Source organism: Micropterus salmoides, unplaced genomic scaffold (genome assembly GCF_014851395.1).
Source record: "Micropterus salmoides isolate LMB-PRFRI ecotype aquatic unplaced genomic scaffold, ASM1485139v1 Ms_hic_scaffold_18, whole genome shotgun sequence".
Classification (NCBI taxonomy): Eukaryota; Metazoa; Chordata; class Actinopteri; order Centrarchiformes; family Centrarchidae; genus Micropterus; species Micropterus salmoides.
Window position 1 is genome coordinate 9,878,129 of NW_024040928.1, and position 19,670 is coordinate 9,897,798.

Below are 19,670 nucleotides of genomic sequence, written 5' to 3' on the forward strand. Positions count from 1 at the left end.
CATAATCATTTGTTTTCATAGTACGTGACAGTGTCCCCCTGCAGACATTTTGTGGTGACCATTACACGTCACTCCTACTATGCATGTGGTTTACATAACTAATAATATTACTATAATTAAACATATGTCTTTCTGATAAAACTGATGAGCAATACAACATTCAGGACTTATAACTAAAGAGCAAACTTGCATATGTCAACATTGGTAACAAAAGACAAAAAGAGGATGTGCATTTAGTGTGGTGTTTAGTTTCTGTGTCTGACTGTGTTTTCTCTCTCCTCAAAGGCCAAGGACATGCAGCAGATGGTGAAGTTGGAGGAGGAGATGGACCGCAGACCTGCCACGGTAGTGTGAGCGACTGAGACCGAGGCACAAGCACGCACACGCACGCACCGAGCGCAGGTGCATAAAAACTCCACCGCGGATATCCCTCTACAACCCAGAGATGTTAACCCTGCCAACATCCCTGTCTCTGTACACTTCTGTCACAGTCCACCCCCCCGCCTCCCACTCTGCACCCTTACCCCTCACTTTATACCACTGAGCCATTGGCGCTTTTCACTGTTTGACGGGGGGTTTAATCACTTATTGAAGATGGAGCAACACAGAGTCAGACCCATCGACTCGTCCACTGTATGTAGATCTACATTTCCTGTGACCTTCAACGTTCTCTGCGTCCTACGGGCAACACAAGCTGAAGCTATTGGTGGACACACACACACACACACACACACACACACACACACACACAAATATGTTCGCTCATGGGAAGTAGATGTCCATTTCCTTTTTGACTCATTTGGATTTTTTCTGGGTTTTTTGTGTGTTTGTTTAAATTGGTACCCAATTAACTGCTCCAAACACAGCGTGGAAGAGGGGAGAAGAATATAAGATTTCATGTCAATTCAGCACAAACGAATAAACTTTGTGTAAAACACTGTATGCTACACACCGGTCTTGTCCTGAGCACTTTGTGTGTGCCATCATAACAATGTGAGAAAAATGTAGCAGTGCACTACTGTAGGCTCTCTGTATTACGTAAGAATGTATTTAAATATATATATATATTTACATATATCACTGTATGAAGGATTGGCAACACCCCCCACCCAGTTACATATTCCTGCAATGCAAGCTGTTTGACTTTACAAAGATGTATTACTGACTTTTTGTTGTTGATCAATGTTACAGCCCACTATAAAAAGGCTTATCTGGCTGAGTCAGAAGACTGTAAAAGGGATCACAATGGACTGATGTTCACTTTTTTCATCATTATGGCTGATTACTGTCAAATTCTGTTGTAATTAGTCGGAAATACCCAATAAATTGTGTAACTTCTGTGCTTCACTTTTACTTGAGAATGTGTTATTTTCAAATAAAACTGAAGCACTGTCATTTTTGTTTACAATTGCTTGAGCTCAATCATTACAAGTTGTAAAACTCAACTTTAGGCTCAAAATCATGTGTACTATGCAAAAACGAACAATTACATGATTCCCTCAAAGTTGAAGGTATACAAATACACAATTTCTTTGCCTTTAAAATCGTGATACAATTGTTGCATCCCTGCAAACTAAGGCAATGACATGAGTAGTAACACCTAATTTAAAATGATATAATAAGGGGACATCTACCAGTGAGTAAAAGGTTACATGGGATTAAAATGGGTCTTTGCATTAAAGGAAATTTGCACTGGCACAAACTTGTGAAAATTGTGCCGATCTGTAATACAGTGGTAACTAAATGAATCCATTCTTGGCAGCATGTTAAGTCTGCTGTAATACATTGTTTTAATTGACCAGACCATCACCATCAGACAAGAACTTTGGCGGACAGAAGTCAAAACAGTCTCATCAGTTTCCTACTCATTAAGGCATTGTTGAAATGAAGCGCTCCCTTAATAGCTTCTTGACTGCACATTAGTAACCTCGGCTTGTAATCTGCTGGCCTTTGGTCAGGGGGGATTAGAGTGAATAATTTCTAACACAGTCTGTGACATGGCTGCCACACACTATCCACACCAGGGATTTCAGACAAGGCCGGTATCCCTCTGTGTCCCAAACAGGTTGGCTTGTCAATGTTACTGTTTATGGGAAGCACTATTGTACGCAGCCCTGGTGTCACTGCTGGACAAAAAGCCACTGCAGAGAAAAAATGTGATGTGAAGTACTATCATGAAGTAATCCTGTGGGTACTGTAGTATTTGTGCACATATGACTATGCCGGACATTCACACTGCATGGCATACCACTAAAAAAGATCAACCAAAATGACAAAAATAATGGTGATATGAAAACTAACAAACATGGGGCTAAAAGCACCTAAGTAATTTGGCCTTTATAAAGATTTGTTTCTGTTTTATTCTACTGTAACATGTAAAAGGGTAGACGGGATCTTATTGTATATACTGGAATGTATGTAGTTTAATTTACTTTTTGACCAAGTGTGTTCTGTCTCACAAGGGCTCAGGGGATAGAGTTGGAGTCTGTTGGATGTTGGGGAAAGACATTTATCAACCACTGGGATTTCTTGTTTGTTCTTTTTGTTTTCCCGTCTGCCCTTACTGCACCACACAACACAGTATAAAGCTCTCACCACATATCTAGTGCAGAGATAAACAAGTAAAAGTGCTTTTAAATTTCATTCCATCGCTTTCAAATGTGCCACTCAGTGTCTGTTAGGATGTTAAAATTATTTTACGAATGATAAAATGCCAAATTAAGGGGTTATTTATATGAAGATATATATAAATAAATGAATATATATATATTATATATATTAGATATAATGTGTAGTTTAAGATTATTCTGTTTGTTAGAGGCTTTTTTTGCACTAGTCGAATGTTTCTGTTGTGTGATTACATGTAACCTTTGGCTTTCTAGTTTGTCAAAAAGCAGATTATTTTTGCAGAGCGACATCACTGATTTAATTTCCTCAGTTTCTACTGTATCTCCTATGTTTTCTATTTGAACTGTAGCTTGTCAACAAACCATTCTGTGCGTGTTTTTGTATTTATATATTGTATTGTTGAACTTAAAGCAATGAAAATACTGTTGTTATCCAGCTCCTTTAATACTGTTTTATAGTATGTGTATCAATAAATCCAGGTGTAAAATGGGACAACTATGTGGCTCATTTGTGTTTCTTCAGAGTGCAACTGTGGGTGATTTTGATTCATTTAAATAAAATTGGTTAAAGGGCTTCTTGTACCTTAACAGCACCAAAAATTTATTGAAAATTCCTTTTTCTAGACTCATTAAAACGTTATTTTAATGCCAACAATGGAAACTATTCATCCCCTCAGTGTGTTCCTGCTGAGATCTGATCATTGTGTGCTGAAAATGTCTCAAGTGGGGCCGCACTGTCTGCAAGCCAGATTTATTGTTAAGAGCGAGAGCACGCACCACCCCCGCACTTACTCCACAAACAATGCCCACGGCTGTCTAATCACATTCAACAAGTGCAGGGTGAATTAATATCCCAGATCCACTCTTAAACAGGCGGCTCCAGCGCTGAAGCTCTTATTGTCATTATAAAGCAGGCTAGGCCTATTTCCATTAGAAAGACGAACAACGCGCGGTAATTATATTTGCGTTGCCCGGCAACTCTGTGGCTTCCACTTCACTATATAAACAGGGGTGATGAGTCTGTGTTGTCGGCATTCGTTTGCGGAAGAAGTTTCCAAACCGGATCCATATTGTAAAAACATGAGATTTCTCCGATAAGTTTTTGGCACATTTCAGAATCATGTTCAAGGCTCAGGCGAAGTCCTATGGGCAAACAGGCACCAAGATCCTCCTGGAAGCGATGTCCAACGACAAAGTCCACCTGGCCAAGTTCGTTCTGGACGCGCTGGATGGGGAAATCGTGGACTCGAAAACAGAGGGCGCACATACCCCCCTCATCTCTTCTATCCTACTGCCTGATGGTCAGACTCGGTGTAAGTTTGTCGAGCTTCTGCTGCAGAGAGGAGCCAATGTCAACTGTCAGGACGGGGACGGGCGGACCGCGCTCAGTTATGCTTGTGAGAAAGGCTACCTGGATGCTGTGAAGATCCTGGTCCGAAACAATGCAGACCCGGAGATTGTGGACTCCTGGGGGAACACTGCGCTAATGTACGCCGCAGTAGCAGGTCACTCCCCTGTGGTTGAGTTCTTGGTGAGAGCTTTCAGGAGGCTGGGTCTTCAGATAGACAGGCAGAATAAAGTTGGAAACTCTGCTGTTAAAGTGGCAAAGTTTCTCGGGCACACTGAGTGCATCTCTGCGCTCACTAACAACTCCAAGAAGGGCCGGGAGGCTGAGGGAGGCGCTCGGGGAAACGCGCAGCCGCGACTTAGTTTGGGATGTGGGGATGTGCATGACACGTTTGAGAGGAAAGTTGGACATTTAGTGAACAAACTTGAGACCCTCCAAACGTGTAATCATGAAGACTGCTTATTAGTTCGTAATTGCACTTGGCAACCAAGGCCTCGGATAAAGCAGATTCGGTTACCATCAATGGACTCAATAGATGAGTTTGAAAGAGGGAGTGAATGCTCCACCTTGCATCCACAGGAGCTGGTCTTCTCCAGAGTCCTTACCCATACACCCCTTCCGCGGACTTCCGACCATTCTCCAAATTATGAGCACCCTAAAACCGGGCGAAAGCTGTCCACTTCTGATTATCACCTCCCTCCTCTTATACAGAGCTGTCAGGCTCAAACATGTATTTTCTTTTCACCCCGGCCCGGCAGAAACATCCCCGAACCCAGCGCGCCCTCTGCCTTGGGCATCTTACTGACTCCCATCCTAGCCAACAAAAGTATGCATGAACCACGGACAGAAAAATCTAAAATGTTAGACTTCGGTGTGCGCAGATTTCACGACAGCTACTATCAGAAAAGATGGAGTCTGCCAACCAGCATCCACAGCCCCACACCTCCAGAGCGCACACTGGTGCATTTGCGTAAACCCAGAACCGCGAGGAGGCGTGAAGCGTCTCCCTGCAAGGCTGAGCCTCCTCACTTTGCCGTCCCAGCTGCCGCTACTTCAAACACTACTTTCTCGGTGCTGAGCAACAAACTCCTGCGCCGTTTTACCTCCCCGGAGTTTAAAAAGGATGTGAAAGAGTTGGAGGAGGATCCGGTGCTGACGTCGGGGCCGATGCCGCGATCAGAAACATTTCCTCAGGGCATAAAACATCCCCAGGTGGACAGTAAACCCAGCATCGACAGCATCAGCTCAGTCAAGTGCGAGTTTGATTTTCATTTCAGAACGCCAAACTCTTAAATAAAAACAATGCGTCATGCGTAAAAAGTGTGACTAAACTTACTAGAACGGTAGTTTTAGACCTAGTTACTTGAGAGAGATAATCCGCTGCACTCAATTAGCTACTTTCCTAAAGTCACCTCCAAAATGTGTCTTGTGATCTTCACTGACCGTCAAAATTCAAATGGCTTGCCTGCAAATGATCAGTGCATCCAACAGAGTCGATGTGGTTAACGTCCTGCAAAAGTTTCTGCCATGTTACATCCGGACGCTATCAACCGATGTATAGAGGGGGTAAAAACGAACCTAAAGGCATTTGACTACAAATGAATAACAACAGCAATTCAGAGTACTTTGCATGTGCGTAAAATACCAGCACCCGCCGGTCGGACACTGCAGCTGAAACGCAATGTGTAACTTCTAGTTCCAGTATAAACATCATATGTTCAGCAGCATTTGCCACTCCCTTTGGAGTGGGTAGGGGGTTACATCGAAGGTGGAGAGGTGATGTTCAATATATTATATAGGCTACGGTTAGCATTTACTTGTGTTATGCTACAATATTTCACATGTCACATCAGCGTAGATTTCTATTGGTTGGCGTGCCATCTTCAATTGCTGATTTTTATGGTTGCTAACAGTGATTAGAATCGCACTCTCAGGCATCTGAAATGAACCTAGTGTCCTGTGTTAGATGAGTGCGTGCGCGAGAAAGAAAGACAGGCAATCAATCAGATAGCATTATTGCGTAGAGTATTTACAGTACATTTTCAAAAAGAGACATCAATACCATTTAACGATTCAGGCGTTGGTGTAATTCTAGTCATCTCAATTAAGCGTTAAGTTTAGTCCGATCTTCTGTGTGTAATTAGTCTCAAAATCACGATTCGTAAAGCAAGAGAAAAATGATACCCTAGTGGTTCCGGTGTCAGGTTCACTTGTGTCATAACTTCTGAAATGCTTCTTTAATAAATCTCTTAATAATATTAATCTTAATACGTATCCGTTTAAGATGAACAGATGTTTTACAGCACCCATTCTCACAAACTCTCAGCTGCAAACCTTACAGAAGTGGAGTTCGGAATAGAGGGAGGGAGGGAGAGGGTGTTGTCGGCGTTTCCCTCCAGACGTACATCATTTCAGCCCAGCCTACAGCTGCTACCACAGAGATGGCGAGCACAGCATTGCGGGAATAACTGAGACTGCATGCCGAGTTCGTCCTTACAAGAGACACAGGTGACGGACTTTCAGATGACGGACTTTGTCATTCAAGAAGGACCTATTTATTCCTGGTGTTAATAATGCATAGAGGGAGCTCGGTCCTGCAGCTGCCACTGCGTTAAACCTTGTCAACCTTGGGGAGGCAGGTCGGTTTGGACAGTCAGAACTCCTCGGAGCCGGCTGCTTCTGCAGCTCAAACCGGATCTCACGTCGAGACATTTTTTTGCTGCATTCACGATGATCTGAGCGTGACTTACGGGCGCTGAGTAGAGGCATCCCTCCTCTCTCTCTCTTCCCCCCTTTCTTTCTCTCTCTCCCGCCTCCCCTCTCTGTCTTTCTCTCTTTTCTTTTCGTGGCTTCAGCACAGGCTGCTCAGTCAGTTTGCCCCCCTCTTTTTTTCCAGCGCTGGGGAAGCTGATAGCAATGGAACGACTCGGGTTCAGTACCACGGAGAGCGCTCGACTTCTGCTGCTCTGTGTGTTTGGTAAGGGGGAGAGAGAGTGTGTGTTGCTGTGTGTGTGCGCAGTTGTCGTGACTCCTCACTGCAGTGAGTGTGTGCGTATGTGTGCGTGCGTGGGCCTCTTCTGCGCGTGTTCGGGCACGACCGGGTGTATGTGTGCTCTTATGTTTCACTGAGTTGGCATATTTCACCTGTTATTACCTCCTCACATGAATAGAAAAGTCTTTCAAACATGATCAGAGTTGCAGCTCATCACTTCCTGGCGCTGTTTAGACTGCAGCCAGTGGCGTGCTGTTGCTCCCCCGATACTGCAGATTTCTGACGTCCAGTGTTTTTAACCTGATGTTGACTATGCCGTGAGGAAACAGAGGTGATATGCCAGGGATCTAAAAATGTGGTGGGGGGGGGACACCGCTAAACTCAATGGCAACCCAGTACGCCGCTGTCTCTGCTGATTCTGCATGTTTTGGTATGCGTATGCCCCATCTGTTACCCCGTAAGTGCCCCCACCAAAATCCTATTCTTTTCTGCTCCGTGGCCAGGTGTGCTAGCGCTGTCCGTGGTGCTGGCGGAGCAGGAAGGGGAGAACCTGTCCGGCCTCTCCAACAACCCAGACAAAGCCATCTTCGCGGTCCGAGAGAACGGCACAACATGCCTGATGGTGGAGTTCGCCGTGAAATTCCTCGTGCCATATGACGTGCTCGCGCTCAACGGCATAGACGTAAGGAATCCCCCGTGCATTTTAATACATGTGGATGCTGTAGGGGAAAAAAAGGAAAGATACGCACAGGCCGTTTCAGGATGTATAACGTGAAGACAAAGGTTAATCCGTTGTGCGTAAAAGTGGTTGCTGCCCTGGAATTGTGTTGAAAAATATTGCGCTATTTATGTAAATGGACTGTTTCTGTTCTTATTAATAAAGAGGAATGTATTTTGAACACATTAGAGTTGTACTTGGAAACTGCTTTTCTTCTGTGTGGTCGTGCGTAAAATGCTGACGTCGACCATCATCAGGAAAAGGAAAACATTTTCTGATATCAAACTTTTTTTTTTTTTCCCATGAATTGAATTTTCTTTGTCTCTGGTTCTAAGAACCTCTCATCAAAATAATCCGGACGGTTTTCTGGATATGCGTTTATGCTGAACATTCGTGCGTAAAAATTGAACGCTAATGCTAAAAGCTCCTACCAGCGACATTACAGTCCGCGATCTGCTATCGCTCAACTTTTTACTCCTACTTGTATCTGTTTGCAGCTAATCACCGAGCAGGCGTCGTTCACTCTGCCCCGTAGTGCGGAAATCGAGGGGAAATGTGGGAGCACGGAGTCAGAGATCCACATAACCTGGAAGAACAACGCCTACATTCTCCGCATCTACTTCTCTAAGGTGGGCGAGAAAGTGACACCAATGCAATGTAGCATCACAACCATCTCCTGAGGATGAGGACGCTAATACATCACCTAAAAATCCGTTTTCACGAATTTACTGGGGTTCACATTGTCTTTAGTTTGAAGTTTCTGTCAAACATTGGCATGTGTCTGCGTCCCACAGGAGTCCCGTGACAAGGACATTGAGGTGTGGAAGGTTAGCAAGGTCCAGTTCGTCTACGACACCTCGGAGACGTCGCAATTCATCAACGCATACAACCGTGAGTCTCCCGCCGAGCCATGTGTACAGTAACCACTCAGCTCTGATCGCAACTTGCCGTCATTCATCTCACAACTACATTCAGATGGAATTACAAGGTGGATTCATGCTTGTAGGTCTATTTATGACGCACGCATTTTTGGAAACATTTCACTGGAATTATTGCAGAGTTTAGGTAAAGTTACAGTAGGCTATGCCTTTGAACTGAAAAATATGCCTATTATTATTATTGCAACGTAAAAAACAAAACTAGAGCATTTTTCGGTTTTGTATCTTCCTATAAACTCGTTTAACTAAGTTGTCATACTAAGTTTAATTATTCTGTTGTCAACAAGTCGTTTTGGTTTGTTTTATATTTTATTATTTTTCCTGTTATTTTGTTTTTTATATTGAACATTTATGAATCTCGTTTTCACACAGGCCCACATGGAGGCCCACACACACCTTAAACATTATAATGCCTTCATGCTTACTTTATATTCATCCATGACTCATGCTTTCTCTGCAGCTGGGAAGCACACAGCCAGCACCCACCGCCTGTCGGCCCTGGTGACCCCCGCCGGGCGCTCCTTTGTGTGCACAGCACAGCAGACTCTCACCCTCATCTCAAGCGACCACCAGAAGGGCATCACCGTCTCCATGTATGACATCCAGATCCAGCCCTTTGACATCGCCTCTGACTTCATGTTCAGCGAACGTAAGAACAATTCACATACAATTCCTTTTTTGAGAAACACTGCCACTGTTTTCTAGTCCCTGACTCTCTCTCTCTCCTATTGCTGCAGTATGGAGTACATAAGACTGCAGAGATGGAGACAGGGTAACAAGAGAAAAAAAGAGGGGGTGGGGGATGCAAGACAGATGAAAGAGATGAAAAGAGAGGCGGAGAGAGAAGGAAAGAAGCAGTGGGGGTCATTAGGACTTTATGAGTGCAGTCATATCTTATCCTCAATGCAAGCTTTTATAGACACACACAATGTACCTGGACTGTCCTCTGAAGCCAATCACCTTGGAAGAATCATTTGGTCTGAGCTGCTGTAAACTGGGCTGCGCCATGCTTCACTGCCTTCCTCCTAGTGTGCATTACTGCTGTCCACAGAGAGAAACACCTTCAACTTTAAAACGCATACTGCACTTCCAGCCCCACTTAGACACAAAAGAGGGAAAGAAAACTGTGTGTGACAACTGAAAGAGAGAAGAAGCATCTGTGAAAGTTCACCTTTCTGTGATTTATTTATTTTTTACAAAAAAACCCTCAGGAACAGTTGTTTCTGTTTAAACACACAGACGCTACCACTATTTTTCACACACGTGCTACTCACAGATATGCATGCACACACACCACACCACTATGTACGCTGCACACTTAGGTCCGTGTCAGCCTATACTGCAGCCTGACAAACCCAGTAAGGGGCCACATGGTGAGTGCGTGGTTACTACAGTCTTGAAGGTCACCAAGACGACAGGGCTGAGTGATATTAAATCCCATACAAAATGATCAAACTGACGTTCAATGCAGTTAACTGTGTTCCACTGTACGCACTGCATCAGAAAACGCCTTACATGTGTAACACAAAAAAACCCATAGCTACTTACCAATTAAATTGGAATCATTCAATTAGATGTTAAATGATTACTTGATTAAAGGATGGTCAATTGACAGAAATCAATAAAATTAAATCAGCTATTTTAATAATTGATGCATCATTTAAGTCATTCTTTTAAGCAAAAATGGCCAAATTCACTAGTTTAAGCTTCTCAAATGTGAATATTTGCTGGATTCTTTCATCCTTCACAGTAGTGGACTCGTAAAGCCCTGGCTGGAGAAAACAGTAAATCTGAAGACATCAGTTGCGTTTTTCTCAATTTTACAAAAAACAATTAATCAAGAAAGAAATCACTAGATTAAACAATAATGAAAATAACTTTTAGGCGCAGTTAGTTGTCTTATTTTAAATGACCACATTATCACAATACGATTCCATTGAAAGGCACCCAGCCCGAAAAGACAATGCACACAAAAAATTCCCTATAGGCCTTTTTAGGACCCTTGTCAGTCATGTTCCGTCACCTTAACATGCTGACTATGCTCATTATTTTACTTTTTGCAGCCTACAAGTGTATCACCGACCAGCGGGAGCGCCTGGAGGAGACCCTCCCCCTCATCCTGGGCTTCATTTTGGCCCTCATCATCGTCATCACGCTCACGGTATACCACTTCCACCTGAAGCTGACGGCGAACCAGCCCCAGCTCCCCAGAGATCGCTCCATGTACAAGAACATGTAGTCAGCTGCACAGCGGCAGCTCGCTTAGATCTCTCTAAAGCTAACCTGATAAAAAATTGAAAAAAAAAAAAGACTTGTCTCCTCGATGTCCCAGGCCTAACACCACGGAGGAAAGTGCCATGCAGTGGACTGAATCCCTGACAGGGGAAATGTGTGTAGGAAATATGTGGGACAGCTTGGGGCCTAGCATGGATGTAGTTGGAGGGTAAACCCACCAAAACCTGATTTACCCGGCTGCTGAATTGAATCTTAATGCCATAAATTCATAGTCTGTGTTACAGTAATTACAATTTTAATGAAAATAAAAACTAAAATGTATGCTTTAATGAAAATATAATGGATTATTGTTCAGATTGGTGGTTGATTATCTGAAAAATCACCAACTTGAGGTTAGTTTACCATTTTTCTCCCCCATTAAAAAAAAATATAAAAATCACATCAGCTATTTTTTTCCAACTTCTCTATGAAAGAAATTTCAGGAAAATTGCCAGAGCTTCTGCTGTCATTTGCCAGCAGTTTGTTGTTTTCTCTTGTCTTCTCTTTCTGAAACTGCTGCTAAATAATTTCAATACCAATTGTTGGTTCTGTATTTGCTAATCTTGATCTAATTTTTTTGTTGTTCAAGAGTCCCTTTTATTTCATTTTTGAATGCCTTAGTGTTTCACAGTGGACAAGTCTTGTAGTGTGTACAGTGCAGTGGCATTCAAAGTTGCAGTGTTTTTGCTTTGACTTCAACAAATCTTTCTCCCCACCAATGTGTGTAACATATCAAAAAAAGGGAAGAAAGAAATACATAAACACCTGACAAACATCCTGTACTAAATAGTGAGGAATTTATCAGAATGCCATATGAAAGTGTTATGAAAATACAAGGAGGTTATTCAATTAAAAAAAAAAAAGAATATGTGTATAATATTTTAAGAATCAAAGTCTATGCATAAACCTCTGCTGATGCAATCTTGTGCGGTACTCTTCTGTTCATTGAATTAAATTGCTGGAATCATCTCTATACACCTGTCAAGTTATTTATTATTTCACATTACAGTACACTCTCTTCAATCATCCAAATATTTTTTTTAAATCACAATTTCCTTTCTATACAAATCAAACAAGACTAGAGCGTTCAAATGAAATAAGTCAACGTGACTGATACTCCTGTCAGAGGAGACGCTGCAGGGATGAGATATTGATTTTGTCGTCTGACTCTAGGCCTTCGAAGGAAACGCAATATGAACAAGTCTAATTGAAAATAAATAGAGCATTTGTGGCAGCTACACACATTTGTTACAGCAGCATCGACGTCATCATCCTCAGGACATAAAATTCAGAGCCCATACTCCAGTTTATCCACTCGTCATTGTTGGAAATGATCTTGAAGAAAGGTCAACTCAAGACCAGAGACAACCCCATTCAAACTTCTGATCTCCTATTTGACTATAATTGTCACATTAATATCAGACCAAGCACAGATTAATCCCACTACACCTGTACCAACCACAACATTAGGGGGGGCCGGTGATGGTTATGAACAGTCAGGAATCAGCAGTGGTGATGTGTCCTGTATCATGCTCTTTTGTATGGAAGGCTAACTATAGTTGCAAAACTGTGTAATGTGTAGGATTATAACAGATTTTTATGGTAAGAAATTGTTTTGTTTTTCATAAGGCTAATGCTTGGGTTAGTACTCTCAGGACTGTAGACTGTCAATTGTCCTCTCTGGTTAAACTGAATGAAACCTTAACTTCCATACTAAACAAACTGAGCGCTTTCCACACGGTCAATTCAAAGTACTAAATATTTTTACAGGTACCAAGAAAAGCTATCACATTTATTCAAGTACTTTTACCAAAAGTGTTGGATACATTTCAGTACGGGCTGTATTTCTACATACACCCATCTGTCCCCATCTAGCATTACAACTCACCTTAGTGTGATTTATATTTATTCATTTAGAGTGATGGGGGTAGCTTTTGCAAACAAAAGACAGATTGACACCTCCACATTTGTCACTAATAAAAATCAGTAGCTTAATGTCACATGGTCAGATGCAGTGGTCTGACAGAAAACAGTGGTGTAACAAATACACCTCCAAAACTACAGGGAACTTCGAACAGCAGCACTTTCATGAAATCTAGGCTACAGGTTATTTGATAACCAAGCCTGTGTGGGGGGATTTTAATAATGTTTGTGAAACATTAGATTCGTATCTTTATAAATATACTCTGATTGTGCACCATCATCTTAAGGTCTGAGACCTGAAGTGCCGCATAGTCAATAGGTGCGAGTAGGTCAAGGTCACAAGATCGCTGACGTAATCTGCACTCTGCGCATAAATTGGCGTCTGTAGCTACCGGTCGGAAGCTCGGTCTTAAACCGGACTCTTATCCAGTTTTAATCCACTCTTTTTCGTTACATTTTTTATATCCTTTTCATTTAACTTAAGTTTTTAACTTAAGTTTTACGTGGGTTAAGGATTTTAGTCATCCGACATGGATTTTAAGCTAGATGACCGTAAAAACGCGATCAACGTTACTGACCACAACAAAGCTCCGGTGACTATGCTAGCCGAGATAACTCTGCCCCATGAGGACTGCACACTCCTTAAGAAAGCGAACAGGAAGATTTCTGACCTGATGGAAGACATCCGACGACTTTCAAAGGAACTCAAAGAGAAAGATTCCCTGCTGACTGGCTTTATGGATGTAGCTTCAGTACAAGCCAAACAGATTGTTTCTCTTAGCGCAACCGCCAACATCCAGGACACCGTGTTTTGGGACCCCTCTAGTCTTCCCAGGCTTTCATCCTGCTCGACTCCGAAGCATCAGTCAACCTGGGCTGAAGTGGTGGTCCGTGGCTGCAAGAGAGGCTCGGATGGGGCTGCCTCTCCTCCGCACATCGGCCTCTCCAACCACTATGCAGCTCTGTCTGACGACACTCCGGTCCAACCAGCGGATGCACCTGCGGCTTCGAGTCTCCCTGATACGGATCTCTTTCGGCGAACAGTGCCTGCCGACACTGTTGCATCTCCTCCACCGGCTACATCTCCCGGTCTGCCGCCGGGCCTGATCGGCGGCCGTAATCCTGGTCAAAAACCTTCGCTTCCCGACGTAGGATCCTGAAGGAGGCTGTGCTCAGACGCTCCGGAGGCCGTCTCTACCCTGCACCGTCGGGTAGCCCTTCTCTCAGGTCTGTTACTGCTACTCCAACACAACACTCAACAGCTCACACACTCCATCCTCAGTCCGCACGCAGTGTTGAAGCAGATTCTGCTCAGTCCTGCTCTGGAACCCCATAACCGGCATCTCCTCGTCCTCTTTTCTCCCCAACCACACTAATCATTGGTGACTCCATAACCAGAAACCTCCGTTTCTTTAACGCTACCACTCGCTGCTTCCCCTGTGCGTTTTAAAAAAACTCCAGGACCTAATGCCGTCGCTCCCGTCCTCCATCAAATGACACAGCTCTTCAGCAGTCTGAGCTGACAAAATCAGATTTTAACCGTCTTCTTAACTTTTTAAAGCAGTGCGGAAAGTCCGTTTTTATCTCTGGTCCCATTCCCACAGTTGGTCGCGGTGCTGGCCGCTTCAGTAGACTCCTTGGCCTCCACGACTGGCTCCAGTCCGCCTGCAGGGCTCATCGTGTGTTTTATGTGGATAATTTTAATATTTTCTGGCAAAGAATGTCTCTTTTTAAGACAGACGGACTTCACCCAAACAAACGGGGCTCAGAAATGTTAGCTGCGCACATACAGCATGTGGTGCGGTCCACACATGACTTACGTGAATGACTCATCATTCATGCAGCACACCTGGACACACCACCGCTCACTGAACAGATCTCTACCTCACTGCCACAAACAACTGTCTCCACCTGCTGGCATGTAAAGCCGTCTGCTCCCAGCGCTGTTCCAAAGACTTCTATTCCCGTCGTCATCACGCATAGACCAGTAAACCGAAATGTGCACATCCCACACAGAAATATTAGTAATCTCTTAAGGATTAGGACAACTGCACCAACTCCAGCACCCAGAACAAACTCATTTAAAATGGCTCTCTTCAATGTGAGATCTCTGTCAAGTAAGACTTTTATCTTAAATGATTTTATCTTGTCTGCAAATCTAGATTTTATGTTTTTAACTGAATCCTGGTTGCAAATGAATGACTATAGCCAGCTAGCTGAACTGTGTCCGCCTCAATATGATTGTTTTAGTCAACCGAGGGTCAGTGGTCGTGGTGGTGGGCTAGTGAGCGTGTATAGGATATTTAAATATATATTACATATTTAAAATGTCATCAAGTATGCTGTGATGAATTTAACTCCTTTGAAGTTCTCACTCTTAAAGTTGGAGGGCTGCAACCTATCATATTTATTATAATTTATCGCCCCCCAAAACCGCCTGGAGGATTTTTATCAGAACTTCCTGAATTTTTATCTACTCTGGTTTTAAATTATGACAGAATTGTTCTTTGTGATGATTTTAATATTCATGTTGATGACCCCACCAATGTTAATGCAACTGACTTTTTAAATATGGCCACTTCTTTTAACTTCAAACAACATGTCAAAGGGCAAACACATAACCGTGGTCATACACTGGACTTGGTTTTTACCCTGGGTGTCAGCATTTCCTCTGTGGAATTAGTGGACATGACCATATCTGACCACAGATATTGTTTTTAGCTGCAATTCGCCTGTTACTCATGCCGCCTCACCAAGCTCCGTGTGTTCTCGCATCTTTAATGAACAAAGAGTTTCAAAGTTTTGCGCATTCTTTCAGAGCCAAAGCCAACACCTGTCTGATTCCAACACCAACAATCTGGTCGATCACTTCAATCATATCTGCTTGTCGTCACTAAATATTACTGCTCCTCTAAAGGTTAGGCCTAAATCCAGTCTCCAAGTCCATTACCTCAGTCTGAAGGATTTATCAATTAAATACAATAACATGGTTAAGGATGCGAGAACACACTATTTTTCTGAACTCATTACTACACATAAACACAATCCCAGGTTTCTTTTTAAGACTGTGGATCAGCTGGTAAACCCAACCCATCCTTGTGCCTCAGCTGGAAGTAATGATGACTGTGAATTGTTTTTATCTTATTTTACCAATAAGGTGGTGTCAATCAGAGCCTCTATTACCCCCGCGGCCTCTTACTCAGAGGTTCCTCACCAGCAACAAGAGAGTTTTAACCAGTTTTATCCCATCGACTTGTCTGAGCTTTTAAAAACAGTATCACAAATGAGAGTGTCCTCCAGCCCACTTGATGTAATACCTACAAAGTTTTTACTGAAAGTAATGGATTCTGTTGGGCCCTTTTGATCTCTGTATTTAACAGCTCCCTATCTACTGGTTGTGTCCCTGATTATTTTATAACGGCTTGCGTGAACCCACTTTTAAAGAAACCTGGTTTAGATCCCTCCCTCCCACATAATTTTAGACCAAAGATTCTAGAAAGAATTGTGTCCAAACAGCTGCTGTACTGGAAAATAACAAAATATTTGAAAATTTTTAATCTGGTTTCAGGAAGTACCACAGCACTGAGACTGCCCTGCTCAAAGTCACCAATGACCTTTTAATGTCTGCTGATGAAGGTATGTGCTCAGTCCTAGTACTCCTGGACCTTAGCGCTGCTTTTGACACCATTGATCACAACATCATGTTAGACAGACTGAGGCACTGGGTGGGGATCTCTGGTACTGCCCTAGAATGGTTTTCATCCTACCTGTCAAATAGGTAGTTTTGCGTGTCTGTAAACAACTATGACTCCTCATTCTGTCCAGTTAAATATGGTGTGCCTCAGGGGTCGGTCTTAGGACCCATTTTGTTTTCCTTGTATCTAAATCAAATCAAATAATTTCCTCCAACTGAACTCAGACAAAACAGAAATCCTGGTCATCGGGTCTCAGCAGATGGCACCTAGTAAATCACATTAAGCCTGTGGCAAAGAACCTTGGTGTTTGGTTTGATAGTAATTTAAATTCTGAGCAGCACACAACAAAGCTTGTTCAATCATGTTATCAACTTAGAAATATAGCAAAAATTCGATCTATTTTAACTTTTAAGGACACCGAGACCATTTTACACGCCTTCATCTCATCACGCCTGGATTAGTGCAACAGCCGTTTAACCCAAAAATCTATCGATGGGTATCGACACCAGACTGTCCAGAACTCAGCTGCCAGGCTTTTAACCAGAACAAAGAAATATGACCACATTACTCCTATTTTAGCGTCATTACACTGGCTCCCAGTATGTTTTAGAATTGACTTTAAAATTTTATGATTACTTTTAAAGCTCTTCATGGCCTCTCGCCTTGTTATATTTCTGACCTTTTAGTCCCATACACACCAGCACGTACCTTGAGATCCTCGGGCAGAGGTCTGCTGTCTGTTCTCGACTGAAAACTAAAGGGGACAGAGCGTTTGCTGTCAGGGCCCCGAGGCTCTGGAACAGCCTGCCGGAGGAAGTCAGGTCAGCTGAGTCAGTGAACTCTTTTAAGTCCCTTCTTAAAACATACTTTTATAGGAGAGCCTTTCCCGGTCTTATTTGACTTTATTTTATCCCTTTTATTTTATTGTATTTTACAAATTTTATATTTATCTTAAACGTGTATTTTAGTCTTTTCAATGTTTTCATGCTTTTATCTTGTTTTGTTTTTGTATTATTGTCTTTACACTTGTTAAAGCACTTTGTAACTTGTTTTTGAAAAGTGCTCGACAAATAAAGATTATTATTATTATTTTTAGGTGCGTAGCGCTGACTTAACGTGATGCATGTTGGACTTAAAATAAGGCATGCTGGTTAGAAACACCCCGCTGATTTGAATAGAGAGCAGTGAAGCCAGGTTTGGACCAATAAAGTACTACTACAGGGCTACTTCCTGTTGGCACAAGCGTTACATACAACAACTGCTGGTAGCTGCAACAAAAAGTCATAATCAGTGTGTTTGTCTGACTCGGATCGTCAGTGATTAATCAGCCCAACTACTAGGCTCACCTTTCAAACACCAATGCAGCGTCACTGATCGCTGTAACGTTATAGTTTTTTGTAGACTGCAAATGCTGCAAATGCTCCGTACTTGTATAGCGCCTTTCTAGTCTTTTTGACCACTCAAAGCGCTTTTACACTACATCTGCATTCACCGGTCACACACATTCATACACTGAGCCTAAGTGCTCAAACATTCACACTCACTCATACACTGGCGGAATAGCCGCCAGGGGCAATTCGGGGTTCAGTATCTTGCCCAAGGACACTTCGTCACGCAACCAGGGGGAGCCAGGGATTGAACCGCCGACCTTCCGATTAACGGCCAACCCGCTCTACCTCCTGAGCTACAGCCGCCCCAAATAATCTTTGCAATATGGTTACATCTCTCAAGTGCGACGGGGTGTCACAGGGTTTTGACGTCATTTTTGGGCCACTAACCTAATTTAACCAAAGCACTGTGCTACAATACACCTTTTAAATGAGGAGGCCTTATGTAGAGATGCCGACACACTGCTAGTTAATTAGCATATAGGCCTAGACCGATGTCCACCGAAAGCTACAATAAATAAAGAAATACAGTGTTGCAGACAACTCACAATTCAGTTGGAAAAACTCACCTATTGCTCAGATTCACAGAGTTCCAGTAATGGAGCCGCGGCCAGTCGAGCTTGTGTCGTTTCCGGTGTGACACCAAAATGTGTGACCTATCAGATTCTGCGACCCCAATGGGAAGAGGCTTTGTTGATGATGTGAAGCGGCTGCAGTTTGGTGAGGTTTAGGCACCAAAAGTACTTGGTTGGGTTTAGGTACTAAAAGTACTTGGTTATGGTTAGGAAAACATCGTTGTTTGGGTTTTGGTCACAGAATCCTTTAGGTCACAGATTTTGGTGTGGCCGAAATCCTTTCCCTCCTCATTTGGAAACAAGTTCCTTGGACTTTTAATGGTGAAATAACTCAGCAACATGGACAGTTTTCAACAACAATAGCCCTTGCACTGTTACATTGTTGTATTGGTACTATTACTTAAGTAAAGGATCTGAGTGCTTCTTCCACCACTGTTAAAATCAAAGGGCATGACCAACTGTCCTCTATGCTAGCTTTGGCCCTAATAATTAATTATATTAATTACACCTGTGAAAAAGATAAAAATCTAACAAAACAAAAAAAACATGGGAGAAATGAAAGGTCAACAAACACCTATTTAGGTAGCCTACAAATTCACAATTTTGTCTACCTATAATGTGATGCCGAGCATTTGGAGCAGTTGAGAATGTATGGATGCATTACATTATTCACCTTGTGACTGGTAACTCAGCGATTCTACAATCTTGAGTATGATCCTCATTGATGCCCTGCAGTCCCACTGGCCCCAGTACTTGTGCTTTTATTTACTGGGCCATCGGCGGAGGTATCTTCCTCTGAGAAAGAAGCTCCATTCTCTGTCCGAGCTAAATCAATATCCCATTATAGTGTTCCAGAGGGAAATGGCTTAGAGGAAGGAAAGAGAAATAACCTCATATATTATGGCAACACCAATCCATTGATGTGTTTTTCTGCTTCTCTGTTCCAAGGTGAAGTTAGGGTGAAGTTGTTGGAAATGAGAACTGTTGAATTTAGAGAATATGGAAGACCCAAACAACAAAGAGAAAATAAACTGTTGATGACTGAAAGGAACTCCCTTGAATAATTTGACAGTGTGCTGTTTGAAAAAAAAAACTCTGCTTGATATGAGACACAGAGAGAAGAGGAAGAAAAGAAGAATAAGAAGAGTAGGCTGTATAGGGTGATGAAGGAAAAATCCATGCAACACATCTC

The 19,670-nt window shown here is 42.7% G+C and overlaps 3 protein-coding genes across 9 annotated transcripts in view; all 3 read left to right on the forward strand.

The window, feature by feature from the left end:
* The window catches only part of LOC119908913 (1-phosphatidylinositol 4,5-bisphosphate phosphodiesterase beta-4-like), a 72,759-nt gene extending 69,639 nt beyond the window's left edge, over positions 1-3,120 (forward strand). For all 7 annotated transcript variants that reach the window (XM_038726840.1, XM_038726835.1, XM_038726834.1 and 4 more), the window contains one exon: positions 286-3,120. In XM_038726840.1, the coding sequence (XP_038582768.1) occupies positions 286-354 (69 nt within the window). In that variant the 3' untranslated portion in view covers positions 355-3,120. The remainder of the gene's footprint in view (positions 1-285) is intronic.
* A 453-nt stretch (positions 3,121-3,573) lies between these two features.
* LOC119909336 lies at positions 3,574-5,268 on the forward strand. The gene has a single exon (XM_038727520.1). The coding sequence runs from the start codon at positions 3,748-3,750 to the stop codon at positions 5,266-5,268; it is 1,521 nt and encodes a 506-aa protein (XP_038583448.1). The 5' UTR covers positions 3,574-3,747.
* A 1,081-nt stretch (positions 5,269-6,349) lies between these two features.
* On the forward strand, positions 6,350-11,870 carry lamp5 (lysosomal associated membrane protein family member 5). Its single transcript, XM_038726155.1, has 6 exons — positions 6,350-6,952; positions 7,471-7,649; positions 8,183-8,314; positions 8,480-8,576; positions 9,084-9,272; positions 10,687-11,870. Exons 1-6 carry the CDS (start codon positions 6,892-6,894, stop codon positions 10,860-10,862), a joined length of 834 nt encoding a protein of 277 aa, XP_038582083.1. The 5' UTR covers positions 6,350-6,891; the 3' UTR covers positions 10,863-11,870.
* The last annotated feature ends 7,800 nt before the right edge of the window (positions 11,871-19,670 follow it).

Bases quoted from the DNA above. Each gene is read 5' to 3' on its own strand.
- LOC119909336 (XM_038727520.1), top strand. From the start codon at position 3,748: ATGTTCAAGGCTCAGGCGAAGTCCTATGGGCAAACAGGCACCAAGATC.
- lamp5 (XM_038726155.1), top strand. From the start codon at position 6,892: ATGGAACGACTCGGGTTCAGTACCACGGAGAGCGCTCGACTTCTGCTG. The intron at 6,953-7,470 runs GTAAGGGGGAGA...CTCCGTGGCCAG, and splicing joins TCTGCTGCTCTGTGTGTTTG to GTGTGCTAGCGCTGTCCGTG. The intron at 9,273-10,686 runs GTAAGAACAATT...TACTTTTTGCAG, and splicing joins TGACTTCATGTTCAGCGAAC to CCTACAAGTGTATCACCGAC.